The sequence below is a fragment of the Loxodonta africana genome, chromosome 2 (genome assembly GCF_030014295.1).
Source record: "Loxodonta africana isolate mLoxAfr1 chromosome 2, mLoxAfr1.hap2, whole genome shotgun sequence".
Classification (NCBI taxonomy): domain Eukaryota; kingdom Metazoa; phylum Chordata; class Mammalia; order Proboscidea; family Elephantidae; genus Loxodonta; species Loxodonta africana.
In genome coordinates this window covers 118,142,084-118,157,981 of record NC_087343.1, presented here as the reverse complement: position 1 = coordinate 118,157,981, position 15,898 = coordinate 118,142,084, and the positions used below count along the sequence as shown (strand labels likewise).

Below are 15,898 nucleotides of genomic sequence, written 5' to 3'. Positions count from 1 at the left end.
ACAGAAGAGCATTATGAGACAGGATATGTTTGGGACTTTTGCAAAATTCTGACACATGGAAAATACTGGTACAGCGCGGTAACTTGCATCAGAAATTTTATATGTAAAGATTAAGAATCACTAACTTCCTTGAGCCAAATACATTTTGAGTAACCACAATAGAATCCCTCTTTTCTAGGGCCTGGTTTCACAGTGTTTGAACAGTTTCTTCCATTATGCTAGTGGTTTATGATTTTCTGCAATATTATAGAGGCTTTTTTTTTTTTTTTAAGTATTAAGAATTAAAAGTTTTATTACTTGTTACTAACAGAGAAAGTGACATTTGATTGGCATCCTACAAGAACAGCCAGAGAGATTGATCAGGGAAAGTCATGCTAGATAAAGGCAGTGGCATAGTGAACAGAGACAGGAGGCAAGAAAGGGCATAGTATGTTCAGGGAACTTACAGTCCCAAACATTGTTGGCTTCTGCCATTAGGGAACCCAGTGATGCTGCCACTTTCAAAGTTACTCTTACACACCTCTCCTGCTGCCTCTGATTAATGGCTTTAAGCATCTCTCTTCTCCACAGTTTAACGACTTTCTCAAATTTTAGTGTTCTGTTTCATTTTGTTTGAATTTGATCAAGATATGTTTCATGTCTAGTATGCACTTGGAAATCCTGGTGGCGTAGTTATGTTTTTGTTTTTGTTTTTTTTTATGCACTTATTTAGTCATTTTGAAAAATGAAACATAATTTACGATTTTCCCTTTAGATTTAACTAATATTATTTAAATGAAACAACAACAAATAATAAGACAAACCACCTGCTTTTTTTGTGTTTATTTGTGTGTTTATCAAGCAGCACTGGTCCTTATTGGGCTACTTAACGTTACTACATAAGTCTTATTTTAATTTATCTGTTATTTTTCCGTTAGTAGACTGATCTTTCTTTTCAGATACAGGCTACTGGTGAATATAATTGGCGTTGTCCATTTGCCTTATATTGTATTGGTATCTGAAATTTGAGTAAAGACAGGGTAAAATATCTAAGATCTTTAACTTTCTGAAACAATAATGGTAAAACTTTTTACTCACTCCCAAACAAATTTTGAAAAATTCTTTACTGTAAATCTAAGTAGTATTGTTCACCCTATCATACTTGTTTGCAGTAAAGCTATGTTCAGCAATTTAAATGTTAAAAAAAATTGGTTTACATTGAGTTGTTACAATTAATAATATCCAGTTGATCAAAACAAATTATAAATTTTGATAATTATATAAAGATAAGTAAAATTTTACTCGAAATGTACCACTTAATGAGATAGAAGCTTTTCTCCCTCTCCCAATTACTTTGTGAATGAATTTTATTTATTCCTAGAATGAGTCACAGTTAGGCATAAATTTTATTTCTGTGTTTCATCATTGTGGATGTGAGCTTGAGAAACCTTATTCACATAAATAAATTGATAGGGATGGAAGGAGTCTGTCATAGCATTGTCACTTAATTCTTCTGAATTATTTACCAAAAATCATGTCAATTTGACAGACCATTTACAAGTTGTCCTTCAATTTTTTTGAAAACAGAGAAATGGAAGTCACCTAAAAAAATTGGATATTCACTCATTAGAGTTCAGTTTGACCCCAGGATTTTAGATTGCCCCTTTGACATGAGTAAGAAGTGTGCTTCTATTTTATAGAGTGGGAGAAAGTATGAAGAGGAATGTGGGGACAGAGAACCAGCGTGATACTTTGGCTGAAGGTGGATTCTTAGGCAGAGCAGTTTGAGGAAAGATTACATAAGAAAGTTAAGGATACGGAAATTGATTCCCTTAAGACTGTCATGCCGGTGGACCCCTTGGAGAGTCTTCATGTACTTACAAGAGCACCTCCTATACACTGAGGTGTAGGTGCTTGGAAGGCGGTACATGGAGGTTAAGAACATAGACTTTGAGGTACATAGATTCAGTTAAGCTAAGTGACTTTGGCCAGTTCACTTAATCTCTCCAAACTTCAGGTTCCTCATTGACAAAATGGAATCATAAAGTCTTCCTTATGGGTTACTGTGAGATTGCGTTAAAGCACTTAGCAAATTGTCTGGTGCACGTGGTAAGCTCTAAGTAAATGGTTATATTCATAGATATTCCCAAATCAATGGTCATCCAAGTGGTAATCATTTAGCAAAAGCATTCCATTATCTAGATTCAGTGGCCATTCAAAATCAGTTTTAAATCATTAGTTATAAATCTTCATCCTTTCAAACTAAATTTTATTCTTTAAAACCTAAGTTTTGTCCTGACAAGGATTTTGTGTTACTTTGTTGTTGTTAGCTGCCGTCAAGTCAATGCCGACTCATGGCGACCCCATATGTACAGAGTAGAACCGCTCTGTAGTGTTTTTAGACTGTAACTATTGGATGCAGATCTCTAGGCCTGTTTTCTGAGTTGCCTCTGGGTGAGTTTAAACTGCCAACCTTTGGGCTAATAGTCGATCACTTAACCATTTGTACCATCACAGGGACCTATGTGCATCTTTAAACCTGTACTCCAGGTTGGGCTACTTAGCCCGTCTGATATTTGGACTAACTTTTGCAAATCTGTTGTACTGCCTAAAGGTACAGTTAGCAAAATGGTCTCCTTGCTCTTGTTGCGTATAAGTGAGCCTAGATCACCTTAAATGTGTGTCATTACCTAAGCAATAAATTATTTTTACATAGCTGCAGTTCCAGGCATTTATTAACACTGCAGATGTGCAGATAATAATCAAAAAGGAAGACTGCTGAACCCATTGAGGAGACATGTGTTGAAGAATAGTTAGCCTGAAATAACCTGCCAAAGTGGAAGTTACTGTAAATATAGTCTCTCTTCTTTTTGTTTCAAGGAGCCCTGGTGGCACAGTGATTAATTGCTCAGCTGCTAACTGAAAGGTCAGTGGTTTGAATCCACCAGCCGTTCTGCAGGAGGAAGATGTGACAGTCTGCTTCCATAAAGATTTATAGCCTTGGAAACCCTATGGGACAGTTCTACTCTGTCCTTTAGGGTCACTATGAGTGAGAATAGACTAAGTGACAATGGGTTTTCTTTTTTTTGAGCTGTAGCACTGATGAATCTTATAAACAGTGTCTGTCTTGAGAAGTACATGGCAAATTGGAGAAGATTCATGATTATGGTTCTGTGAGAAAGAAAGGGATAAATAACACTTACCTTCCATTTCCCATTTCCTGATGGGAAAGTTTAATATAAAGAATTACTATTTACAGGATTAATGAGTAATTGGCTAAAAAAAAAAAAAAAAAAATATTGGCTAGTAAGAAATAAAGATAAGTCTATAAAGTATATAGGAAAAGCACATATAAGGAGCAGCCACCATACTTAGGGCTAAGGTAGAGCTCCCAGTGAAGAGCCCCCACCTTGATGGAGATGGCACAGCTGTGGTCCACTGGATGGCCAAGAAATTACTGGAAAAACTTGCTGGACATCTGCTCTGTAGGGGCCAGGGAAAGCTGTGTCTAACCAGAAGCACTCCACTTCAAAACCGTCCAAGGTGGATGCTGGAGAACGTTGCTGGCTGCCGGGTGCTGCTATCCCCATGCATTGCAAGAGCCTGAAGCCTGAGAACCTGTTGCACTGCAGGAGTCTGATGCGAGAGAAATCCATGTATGCCACAGAAGCCTATTAAGCAAGCACACCAGGATCAGAAGAAGAGCCCTTTTCTTCCTGCAGTGTCTCGCCAGCACCCTCTATGAACAAAGTTTAACATCATGCCAGCTGTCAACGGGAACATATGTTTAAAGGCCCACATCCGTTTTCACAGAGAGTTGGCAAAAATAGTGAATTTGGATCTGAGGAGCAATTAATTGGTAACTGACACAGTCCACCCCTTTGACTAACTGGCCTCCATATGCACCTTTCTACACACACTTGAACTCCCATTCAACAATAAAAAAACTCTAATTTTACATAACAAGATACAGATGTTCTTACAAATGAAGAACTTTTCATCTTTCCCCAGCATGAGCATTGTATCCATCACTGGCTGTATTAGTTACTCCACGAACTGAATATTCTCTTCTCTAAAGACTAAATTGTAAAGTTAACTTCCTATAACTGGTATATAAAATAAAAATGGAAAGAAAGTGAAAAGAAGAAAATGGTTAGCATATACAGATAAACACACATAACAAGCAAATAGAAAATATACAAAGCTATTAGTTTTGTTTCTGTAATTGATCATGAGACCATAATTGATAGCTGTGGCTTCCTTTTCCACAATGCATTTCGTATTTTCCCTGCCCTCAGCCAGAAGCTCAGTTGGAATTCTTTACTTGGTGAAGTGACCCAAACCCACATTCCTAAAGGGTCTATATCCTCAATCATCCTACCCTTTATTTGACTGCCATAGTTTTCCCTTAACCTTTACTGTTGGGCGGGAAGTGCTAAGAGGCGGTATACTCCAGGTGTGGTTATCACAGAATTTTTAAGCAGAGGAAGGTGAGTTTGTGGAAGGCAAGCTACTTCCGCTGGTAAAAGGAGGCTCAGAGTATCTTGGGGATTTAAGAGTGTCAGTTTTATCTGAGCCCAATCAGATGCCCTTATTCCAGGTTTCGGAATCCTACTCTAGTAATTGGTGCTCTAATTTTTGAGAACTTGTCAAGATTGGAAATTCAAGTCTCATTTTAATTCAGCAATCCATACCATTCAACTTTACTTTAGATTTTCAGAAATAAGAACTCCTTTAGGGCTGTCATGGAAACTCCCTGGTTTTCAAAAGCTGTGTCTTTAACTGAGAGTTTATAGTCCTGAGTTTATCATTTTCTCTTTGTAAACATGTAAGGGCACTCAAAAGAATTTATTCCACATCTCAGCTTTTATAGTCATCATTACTGAAGCAGCCACCTGGACTCCCCAGACACATGCTGCAGTTGGTACTTCATCATAGTCAACCACTACATACCATAGATTACTAGCATCCCGTTTCCCGTTGGCAAGGAACTTCTCACTGTGCTCAAGACCAAAGGCCCAACCAAACCAACCCCCAAATCCTATTTTTATAAGTCTGTGTCCTGGGACTGTTGGTGATACCAATTCTTTGTTACCCTGGGCTCAATTAAGAGAGAAAACACACAATAATTTGAACAGAGAAAGTTTAATACAAATAATGGTTAACTACAACAGGAGATTTGAGTAACAAGGGATTGACTAGGAGGAAGTAAAGAGAACTCTAAAGAATTTAAGAATAGCAGATACAAGGACCAGTCTTAGGGGCTCAGATACAGCACTCAAGGAAGAGCCCCCTGGACTGAGATCCAGACTTGGGGAAGACATGGCTGCAGCTCACTGGATGGCAGAGAGGTAGTTGTGGTACCATCTCAGCAGAACCTGCTGGAAATCTGGAACATATCAATAAATCAGTCCTCTATGATACCAGGAGAAGCTGCTCGCAGAGAGGTGACTAACTGGAAGCACTCCACTACAAAGCTACCCAGGGTGGGGGCAAGGGAAGCTTCTGGCCATTGGGTGCTGTTGGCCACCTGGTACTGCAGGAGGCGGGTGCTAGAGTACCTGTGTGCACTTGAGCCAGGCACTAAGAAGCCACCCATCCTGCTGGAGCTTGGATGATGAGGAATACTTGACATTGCAGGGGACTACCCAGCAAGCCCATGGGAACCAGGAAGCAAAGTTCTTTCTTGCTGCAGTGTCTCTCCGGCACCCTTTAGTGGTAAAGCTTAAGATCATGTCACCTGATAAAGGAAAAATATTTAAAAGGCTCAGATCTGTTTTCACAGAGCAGAAATGAAAGGTGAATTTGGAGCTGAGAAGCAACAAATCAGTTAGTGGCGCAGCTTCTCTTTTTGCAGTGTTTCTGCAAAGCTAGAGCCAAATTCATTGTTCAGTATTATTAACTATTAACTCCTATGATGAGACTTTTTTTTTTTTGGCAGGGGCTCAAAAAGGGGTTATTGTGTAAATTAAGACTGTAGAAAAAAACCCCAAAAAATCAAGCCAGTTGACGTCGAGTTGATTCTGACTCATGGCGACCCCGTGTGTGTCAGAGTAGAACTGTGCTCTGTAGGGTTTTCAATGAGTCATTTTTCAGAAATGGATCACCAAGCCTTTCTTCCACTGAGATTCTGGGTGGACTTGAACCTTTAACCTTATAGTTAGCAGCTGAGCACATTAACTGTTTGCATCACCCAGGGATTCCATATTTAGGAAAGACAATTGCGTATGTGGGATTTTAATTGAATTTTTAAAATAAAGACTGGCTTTAGATATGCTATTAGGTGCCGTCAAGTCAGCTCTGACTCATAGCCACCCTGTGTATAACAGAACAAATCACTACCTGGTCTTACACCATCCTCACAATATGATGAGACTTGTTGCTTTCTCCTTTTTTGGTCCTGATTTTGATTTGGCCTTGGCCTTATCCTGTATCATAAATCATTTGGAATCCTTTTTGGAAAGACATAGTTCGTTGCTGTAATAACTGTGATTTTTTGAGGAATATACAAAGAATTGTCATCCAAGACAAACACAATGTTAACTATCAGGCAAAATTCTCCTGCTACATGGGAGGCTCCATTTTGATAGTTGTCAAATCTGTTTCAGCTTTTTCGTCTGAACTAGATTAATGCTAAATAGATTTGTGGTCCTATGATGCTGTAATTAGGGTATAATATTAACAAGTAATTATTAAACTGGCTAATTCTAATTATTTTGCATATAGGACTAGTTCCAAAGGAAGAAACAAGTGTGGTCTGGGACCACTGACATAGATTTCACGGAAGGCATAGGACTTACCCAGGCCCTGAAAAACCGATAGGATTTTGATAGACAGGAAGGACCAGGCACAGGAAGCAACATGTGCACCAACAGCATGGAATTGTACAAAATGGCAGGCAAAAAGATATATATCTACCTACAGTTCTAATCTGATTGGAGCCAGGCAAGCTAATTAAGTCGGAAAGGATGAGGGTGATGCATGATCTCATGTTTTCTCTATCCTTGTTAGAACAGGAACTTTATTCAAATGTTTGAATCCCTCAATTAAATTCACAACCCATGTAACTGAGTAGTACTTGGGAGCTGATGTGTGTGTGCGCTGACCCTATGCCAGCAGTAGATACAGCTATTCAGGAATGTATCATTTGCATGTACCTTGAGCATCAAGTAACCTCAGCCACATTTGTCTTTCATCAGGTGAAACCTATCCAGAGTGTTTTTGTTTACTTTCTATTCATATTATAGATCCGCCACCGGAAGTCATAAATGGGGAGAAGTAACCACTCCTCCGAAAATATAAATATGATGGGCAAGTAGGTGGTTGTTGAGCCAGGATGGATTTTTGTAGTAAAGGGTAGGATTTTTTTATTTTTGTTTTGTATGTTTTTGGTGTTTTGGTCAGATAGTGATGGTGGTTTTGGTGGTGGTTCCTTTAGAAGGGGGCAAGGGACTGTAGCAAAGGAAATTAACAGGAAGAGAATAATGCTGGATATAACTTTGGCAGATACCTTAAAAAAAATTTTTTTTTTTTTCTATTACTGTTTTAAAGTGTTTTCTACAAAGAACTGTAACTTTTATTTTTCAGACTGCCCTGGCCCATTTGGAGTCTCTTGCAGTGGATGTTGAGGTGGCCAATCCACCAGCCAGTAAGGAAAGCATCGATGGTCTTCCAGAGACTCTTGTTCTTGAAGATCACACTGGTAAGGGCAGAGCTGGTCACAGATGTCAAATGACACATTGCATGTTTAAGTGTATTATCAATGTACCTAGAAGATGAAATGTTGAATATTAGAAACGTTCATTAGATTTTGTATAGCAACTTAATTCTGACAAACTCTCACCTACTAGAATAGTATTTTTAATTATCAAGTTATAAACTGGTACAAATGTTACCCAGTCAGCTCTTCCGCAAAAACAGTGTTTATTTATTAGATTCGGAACAATGGTGTTTTAGACAGAAGCAAACTTACCAATTAATTGATTAAAGCTTGGTTTTGTTGTCTTTCACAGGATTATTATTTGTTAATATGTGATTGGAAGATCTAACTTACTTGTTGTTTTCAGCTATTGGTCAGGAGCAGTGCTGTCCGATCTGTTGCAGTGAGTACATTAAGGATGATATAGCAACAGAATTACCCTGTCACCATTTCTTTCACAAGCCTTGTGTATCAATTTGGCTACAGAAGGTGAGTTTTAGATTTATTTTTTTATCAGTACTTTAAAAGTTTTTCCTATAAATTAGTGATGGTAGGGTCTCATAAATCTATTTAGCTACGTATTTGCAATACTTTTAAAATTAGTAAAAACGTATTGCCTTTAATAATTTCAGATAAATGATAATACAGAACTCTTTTACTAAATTCTCTAAAATTTGGACAATACAACCAAAAAAAAATAAACCAAAGCCACTACTGTGGAGTTGATTCCGACTCATAGCGACCTTATAGGACAGAGTAGAACTGCCCCACAGAGTTTCCAAGAAATGCCTGGTGGATTCGAACTGCCGACCTTCTGGTTAGCAGCTATAGCTCTTAGCCACTGTGCCACCAGGGTTTCCTTGGACAATATAGACAACAATAATTATTTAGCATATTATTCTAGAAAGTTATTTTAGGATAAAGTCAATTAGACTTTTAATCGTAACCGTGAAATCTGGTGTTTTCAAAAGTTTTGCAAAGAAGTTTATGGCACTACTCAAAGTTCTGTAACAATATACATCTTCTCTTCACTTATCAGTTATCTCCTTAGCCAACATTTCGCATTTACAGCAATAGAAAAAATCTGACTATTTTGCACATTATGATGTACATCGGACAGTAAGGAATGCCGAGGTGCAAGGCAAGAGTAACACTGGCTCTGACGGTTAAGATTACGTGTCATCTTGGCTGGGCCATAATTCTCAGTAGTTTGGCAGTTATGTAATGATGTAACTAGGCAGTTATGATCATGTAACTTGGCAGTTGTGTAATGATGTAGTCATCCTCCATTTTGTGCTGTGTGCATCTCCTCCATTTTCACATAACACTGATTTCACCTAATGCCCTGGTGTTTGGAACCTAAACATATCAATAAATGAGGAGAAATTGTACAAGTATTCTGCTAATATGGATCAGTGCCTCAGAAAATGTATATGAGCAAGAACACTGATATTTGGGAGAAGTATGCTCCATAATTTAATATTCTCCATAAGTATTTGCTTGATTTCATTTTAAATTTACTAGCATGATACTATTAGTTAGCTTAAATTTCTACACATCATTTGTTTTACATCATTGTTTTTACTCCTTATATCATTTGGGAGAATGTTCATCTAGATATTTAACAAACTTACTAAGTATCTCCTATTCCAGTTACTAGGTACTGTCCTTGAATATTTACCTGCTGATTTTTAAGGATATATGAATTACTTTTTTAAAAAATGAATTTTACTTAAATCTTCTCTGTAAACTCTGTATTTTCACACAAGATACCAAATCATTTCCCCAGGTTATTTACTTATGAATATAGCTCCTGCTCTCCCCTGCAACCCCTCCCTTCTCTTTTTTCTTTTCCTTTCTTTGCTTTTCCTCCCCATCTGCTGCTACTTCATCCTTCTTAAAACTCTTATTAAAAAACTCTGAAACCCAGTGCAGAAATGTCCACAATTCCTTCATCAAATCAGACATTTTCAATTGTTGATCCCAGCTTCTAGTTCATGTCTGTGTGAATGTTCAGTTTGTGTTATAGTTTTATAATCTACTTTTACAAAGCACCACTTGCTTATTTCTCTACTTGTTGCAGTCTTGTTTCCTTCTCAGTTCCCGGCCTTCCCCTCCACTACTCCCCCGCTTTTCATAACTGGTATTCATATCCAGAATATGTGATCTCTTCCCTCCCTCAGGACATAATTGGGGAAATGGCAGCCTAGATAATTGTTCTTAACTTACCTTGCTTATTTGGCGTTGTGTACAGAGCATACCCTCCCTCTAGGGCTTTTATAAGAGTTGAAGTAGGCAGCCTACGTCACAGATTTAGCATAGTGCCTGGCACATACTAAGTACAAGGCAGGAAAAGTAGCAGAAGTTAGCAGTAATTAGAATTAAGTGGAAAAGAATTTTCAATACCTCTACATGCTGGTGGTGGTGGTTGCAGCAGCAGCAGTAAAGGCAGTAGATATTAAAGTTAGTTTAGTGTGAATGCAGAAAATGCAAAGCCACCAAGTCGTAACCAATTTTGTGTACGCCTGTGACTGTCAGGTCCATTCCTTCTTTTCATTTCCACTCCCATACATCAGACCTTTATTTCTTTATGGCCTTACCTACTGTAGTAATTACCAACCTCATTTTCTTATGTCTAATAGAGGTATTTTCCCAAAATATAGTTCTGATCATGTTACATTACATCTCAAAAAAGACAGACAGACTTCCAATGACCTATGGAATAGTCTACCATTTCTGTCTTGGCTTGTAAGTCCTTCTGTGAGCTAGCCCCCAACCCATCTCCCCAGATTCAGCACTCTGTACATTTGTTCATGTTTTTCTTAGGCTGGCATCCTCTTCCCCCCACACCCTACCCCATTCCACCTGTAAGATTAGATCACCTAGGTAGGTGCGGTTTAAATTCTACCTTATCTGTCCGGAATAGCCCCTTTTTTTAAACTCCCACGGCAGCATCAGGCATTAAGGAATGGGTTTTTTGTGTACCTTCTTGTGCGTCAAGCACTGTGCTGTGTGTTTCATGTACATTTTTCCATTTAATTCTCAGAGTAACTCTAGGACTCTAGGACATCATTATTCCCATTTCCCAGTGATGGTTATTTGTCCAGGTTACACAGCTAATCCCACCTTGGTCAAGATCAAGCTCATTTCTCTGATTCTAAAATGTTGCTGTTAGGGTCCAGTCTGTATGGTAAGTGCAATAGCAAATGTTTGCCGAATTAAATTCCTGAATTGTAAACATTATATGTATGGTACAGCCTTGAATTATAACTGACTTTACTATAACCCAGGGTAAACTCTTGAGTTTCTCTCTTGTCAGGAAACTGTAAAGCCTTTCCTGGTTTCCTCTGGGGAGAGGCTTCCCAAGATACAATTCCTCCTCACTTTCAACAGCGTAATCTCTTCAGCCTCCCTTTTATCATGAAGATCTCTTTGGGGAAAAACCAGATTTTCAAAGAAATCAGATGATTTATCTCTGTAATTTTGCATTGGTCCTAAAATGTCCTACTCTCAGTGTAACTGTTTCCCTTTCCCTCCGAGGTCTATGGTTGATTTTTCTTGTTATTTCGAAGGCACCCAGCTCTCGTATCTTTTTGAGAAGTTACATGGCTTATAAAAATCTGAAGTCTCTCTGCTCTGACATATATGAGCTACACTAAACTGCGCCTTAGTTTAATGAGTAAGGTCCTGGAGAATGATTTGGTTAGATAAGTATGCGAATTAATTAGGTTTGTGGTTTCTCTAGCATATGCATCATAAGGAGCTTGGGTGGTGCAAGTGGTTTGCTATCAGCTGCTAACTAAAGGCTGGCAGTTTGAACCCACCCAGCAGCTTCGTTCAGGTAGCTGTTGAGCTAAACTGAGACCTCCGTGAGGACAAGCAGTGTAACTGCTCAGCCTCTACCGTGGTGCCAATGCAGAGCGCAGAACAGAGGAGGCCCTTAATACTCGGTGAAAGATGAATGACCTAGAAGGTACAAACATGATTAAGACACACTCTTTACCTTATAAGAACTTGGTGTCTAATTAGGGTGAAGCGGAGATAGCATAAAAGGGGAGATGGCATAAAAAATTTTTGTCCTTCTGTATAGTAAGGATTTGAAGTTTATTTGGCTTTTCTTTTTAAATTACTTGATTTGTTTTTAGGATAGAACAATTTTTTTTTTCTTTTCTAAGATTCTTGTCTCTAGCTGTGAAAACGTTTCTGTTGGCTATTGACCTGTTGGGGTTTTTTTGCCCTGCAGTCAGGAACATGCCCCGTGTGCCGCCGTCATTTCCCACCTACGGTGATCGAAGCCTCAGCGGCTGCTTCCGCTGAACCTGATGCTGATTCCCCGCCTTCAAACGACAGCACTGCAGAGGCCTCCTAAGCCGGAACAGCTGAGGAGAGATCAACCAGGCTATCCAAGTAGAGCTGGAAATTCCTTCCAAGTCTGATGTGCAAATAATTATATATAAATATATTTAAAATGCTATATATAGTATATGCCATAGTTTAGAAAGAGAATATTAACCTTTCTAAACTAAATTTAGGTTTGCGGAAAGTACTAAACATTTTCAAGCTGAATGTTGAAACAGTGCATTTTCTTAAGTTGAATATGTTGATATTAATTGTAAAGTCAAGTTTATCAGCTAACTCTCTTCAGAAGAAATAATCACCTTTGTGGCACAGATAATTGGTTTTGTCTAAAGTACTGCCACTAAGTGATTATGAATAAGCTCTCCTATTTGCATCAAATGAGAAGACTTTGCAATCACAACAGTAGTAGAATTTGGTTTCACTGGAAATAAAAACAGTCCTAAAGCATGCTTTTTCATTAGTCCCTCTGCTCTTGCTACAGTAAAAGCTCTTGGTTCGTAATACTGAGTGGTTTTTTAGAAAGGAATCTCTTCTTTCATCTTAGTTTAAAACTGAGACTTCAGACTGCCAAACAGGCTAAAATTTTGGCCAGAGCATCACAGAATTTTTAAGTCTTAGATGTAATTCCCCTGATGAAATGGTTAGATAATAAAATAAATTATTTAATAAATTGGTGAATGTAACTTAATGACTAGTGCTAAAAAAAAGGCTAGTAAGGCGTAAGAAGAATCCGGTATGCTCAGTGCTTGATACAGTGAAATAAATTAGATGGCCTGATGAAATCATTCCTAAGCTTTTATCCAGCCTGTTTCTACTTCATTAAAATGATACTTGAGCCCAGAACACTCATGGCATATTTGTTTAATAAATATCAGATAGAGTAAGTTTAAGGTAATTTTTGTTCATAAGTATTTTGTAAGGTTTAAAAACATGCGTAGAATATTCAAATGCTCATTCTGTTGTATCGTAAAGGAAAGTCAAATTCTTAAAAAACGAGATGGTTGATCATACCAACTTGTATAAAGCATAAAGTTGATAGGGTAAAGGACAGATTTGGCTGCACTTTTACAGCGTATCTAAACCTTGCTGTGGTGTAATTTATACCTTTAAAGTATTCCTGAACAAGGATTATTCATGTTACATTACTAGAATTATTTCTTTACAGTAGCTTATTTTGGCAAAATTATACATCTGGACTAAAATACAACTAGGTAGTTTCAAATTAAATCAAATTAAACCATGAGTAAAAAGGGAGTAGATGATGAGATGATTGACTAGTGGCTAAGTGAACAGACCTGAACATACGACACAGTTCCTTTCTTTTCCTTTTTCTAAAAGAGAAAAGAAGGGTCAGACCTCAGATTTACCCTGTAAGAGAGTTCTGTTCACAAACTTGTACAAAAGTGAAGAAATCAGCTTTCCTTATTTTTTTAGTGGGACATTTGACCCAGAGGATCATCTTTGTATAATTATATTTGTGTAATTATATAAGTTGCACAGCCTATTCAATAGGTGATCACACACACAAAAGTGGCATAATGCTTACCTTACACTCTAGTGTAAGTTATGAATACTAGCAAATGATGGGTGTTTAGAACATCCCATGTGAGCAAGTAAAGTAGCAAGGCACGTAGTGAGTGTACATCCATCCAGATGTTACCGTGGTCATTTAGTTTGGACGCAGGAATATTTATATGACTTTCCAAATGTAGAATTGCATTTTATTTGTGTAATTCTTCTGATTATTTATATTTTACCCCTTTTCTCCATCCTTAAAAATAAGTGAATTTTCACCGTTGGCACAGTGGAGGCTTAAATATAAGGAACATAACACTTGCATTCTAATTTGTGCATATATTGTAAATGTGTCTGGTATTTACAGCAAAATACTGTGTATCCTTTTATGGGTAAAACAAAACCGAACATTGCATGCATGTAACGTGCTGAATTTGTAATTTAGGGATTCTTTGGGGCTTCTGTGACTTTGGAGACGCTTACATTCAGGCCTTAATGTTGCATTAGCTAGCATGTTTTCCTTCTGATGTATATAGTCACTGTTGTATAAACTAATCTTTGCTTGTTTTCTACTTTGTGATCTTCCCATACCATATTTCATTGATGATCAGTTAGTGTCAAGGAGTCAAATCAAATTAAAATTAATTCTCATGTGTATATTGTGGAAATTTGTGGCTAGTGTAAATTTTTTGTTTGTTTCCTTTCGAGTAATATTGATCAGTTTTGACAGTTAATGGTTGAACTGGCATTGCTACTGATTTCTCTGTTTGTAATAAGCCACATATTATGTTTAGGCAGTATTAAGGGACTTTGGTTTTCTTCTAATAGCAGCTGTCCCAAAGAAAATATTTCTTCTTTGCCTGTTAAGATTTAGCTATTGTCTGCCAGTTGTTAAAAGGCTTTGGTTCCAAACTCAACCAGTAGTGTTGAGAACTAAACTTAAGATAGCTGTTGTACTTTTTGCTTTCCATCTGTTACTGTCCTTCCTTCTTGGCTCCCTATTATCTATAAACAGCTGCTATGAAGGAGAAAAGTTGAATAAGAGTTGGCTTAAATTTTTTTTTTTTTTAAAGGAAAGAAAATTGAGGTTTTAGGATTGTTGTGATAACAAACTGATATAAGCTGAAGCTGACAAGTTCAGACACCAAAATATAATTTATATCTTGGATCCTTTTGAAAAAGTAAAGACTATATGAAGGTAAATAAATTACAGATAGGTATGAATATTAATTAAAATATGTTTCTCTTATTTGTTATATGTTAAGTGACTTAGCCTAACTTTTTTTTTTAAACATTTCCTTATTTCTTGTAATATGAGTGCTGATATTTAAAGGTAGATCCATGTGGACCTTTTTTTTGTGTGTTTCTTAATCGTTTTATCTTTAAGCTAACTAACTCTTCAAGATTATTTGTGATCTGGATTTATATATAAGCTGTTAAATATATATGAACTGTTAAAATGGAATGCAAGTTTTTCAAAAGCCCAGGTCTAAATGTAACGATTGGTTTATTGTTCTACAATCCTACCCCATCATTTTCTGTGTAAGTCATAAACAATAAACAGGATATACTCAGTGGTCATTTCTAATATTTAATTGTACAATCATCATCACTTTTGTAATGTAACCCCTGAAAGATTTAGAGTTAATGGCAAAGAATACAGCTAGAATAGGCTCCTGAGCACATGATTTTATAGTCCTTTAACTGTGATCTGAGAAGGCCCTACAGAGAGCCCAGCCATTCAGAAGTGGTTAGTGGACTTCTTGCTTCTGGAATGGCTCTGAAGGAGTAGTCCCTGCCCTCTCCTCCCTACGTTATTAGCAATCCTGTAGGTTCCAGAAGAGCATGGTTTCCACACTGGTTCAGAGCAAAGTTCTAAGAAGAGGGCTGCTTCTCCTCAGTGGTTCCCTTCAAAGTAAGCATGGGACTATTACCAAATCTACTTGTTTAGAAAGATTATGCTTGGTTTCCAAAGGGTTCACAGACCTCACTTATTTCACAAGCGTCAAGTGGATGATGATAGGCTATGCCCAGAAGGCTAATTCTTTTGTTTAGAAGTGTTAGGAAGTTTAGAATTCTGATTTCTCCCTTGATAGAACAAATGTATGCTAGAAAAACAACCTCAGAGGTCAATGATACAGCTCCTCTGTGGTGCCAGAGTTCTTTCATGATTGTGACTTGTAACTCTCACCCAGTCAGTGCTTCCAGACTTGAAGTACTTGGCACTCCTACAAGGAATGGATTTAATTTTTAACTTCATTTTTAATTTTTAATTTAACTTTCCTATAAATAGCACTAAAAAAAAAAAAATTTTTTTTTTTTTTAGTATAAATAGCACATGTGAAG

At 37.4% G+C, this 15,898-nt stretch overlaps 1 protein-coding gene across 2 annotated transcripts in view; it reads left to right on the top strand.

The window, feature by feature from the left end:
- Positions 1-15,128, top strand: part of PJA2 (praja ring finger ubiquitin ligase 2) — a 61,385-nt gene extending 46,257 nt beyond the window's left edge. Inside the window, exons 8-10 of one of the 2 annotated variants that reach the window (XM_003404735.4) lie at positions 7,567-7,681; positions 8,046-8,167; positions 11,922-15,128. In XM_003404735.4, coding sequence (XP_003404783.1) covers positions 7,567-7,681; positions 8,046-8,167; positions 11,922-12,047 — 363 coding nt within the window. In that variant the 3' untranslated portion in view covers positions 12,048-15,128. Of the gene's footprint in view, positions 1-7,566; positions 7,682-8,045; positions 8,168-10,724; positions 11,852-11,921 lie in introns of those variants that run through there. The other variant, XM_064274791.1, reaches the window with a different exon arrangement.
- Positions 15,129-15,898: the final 770 nt, after the last annotated feature.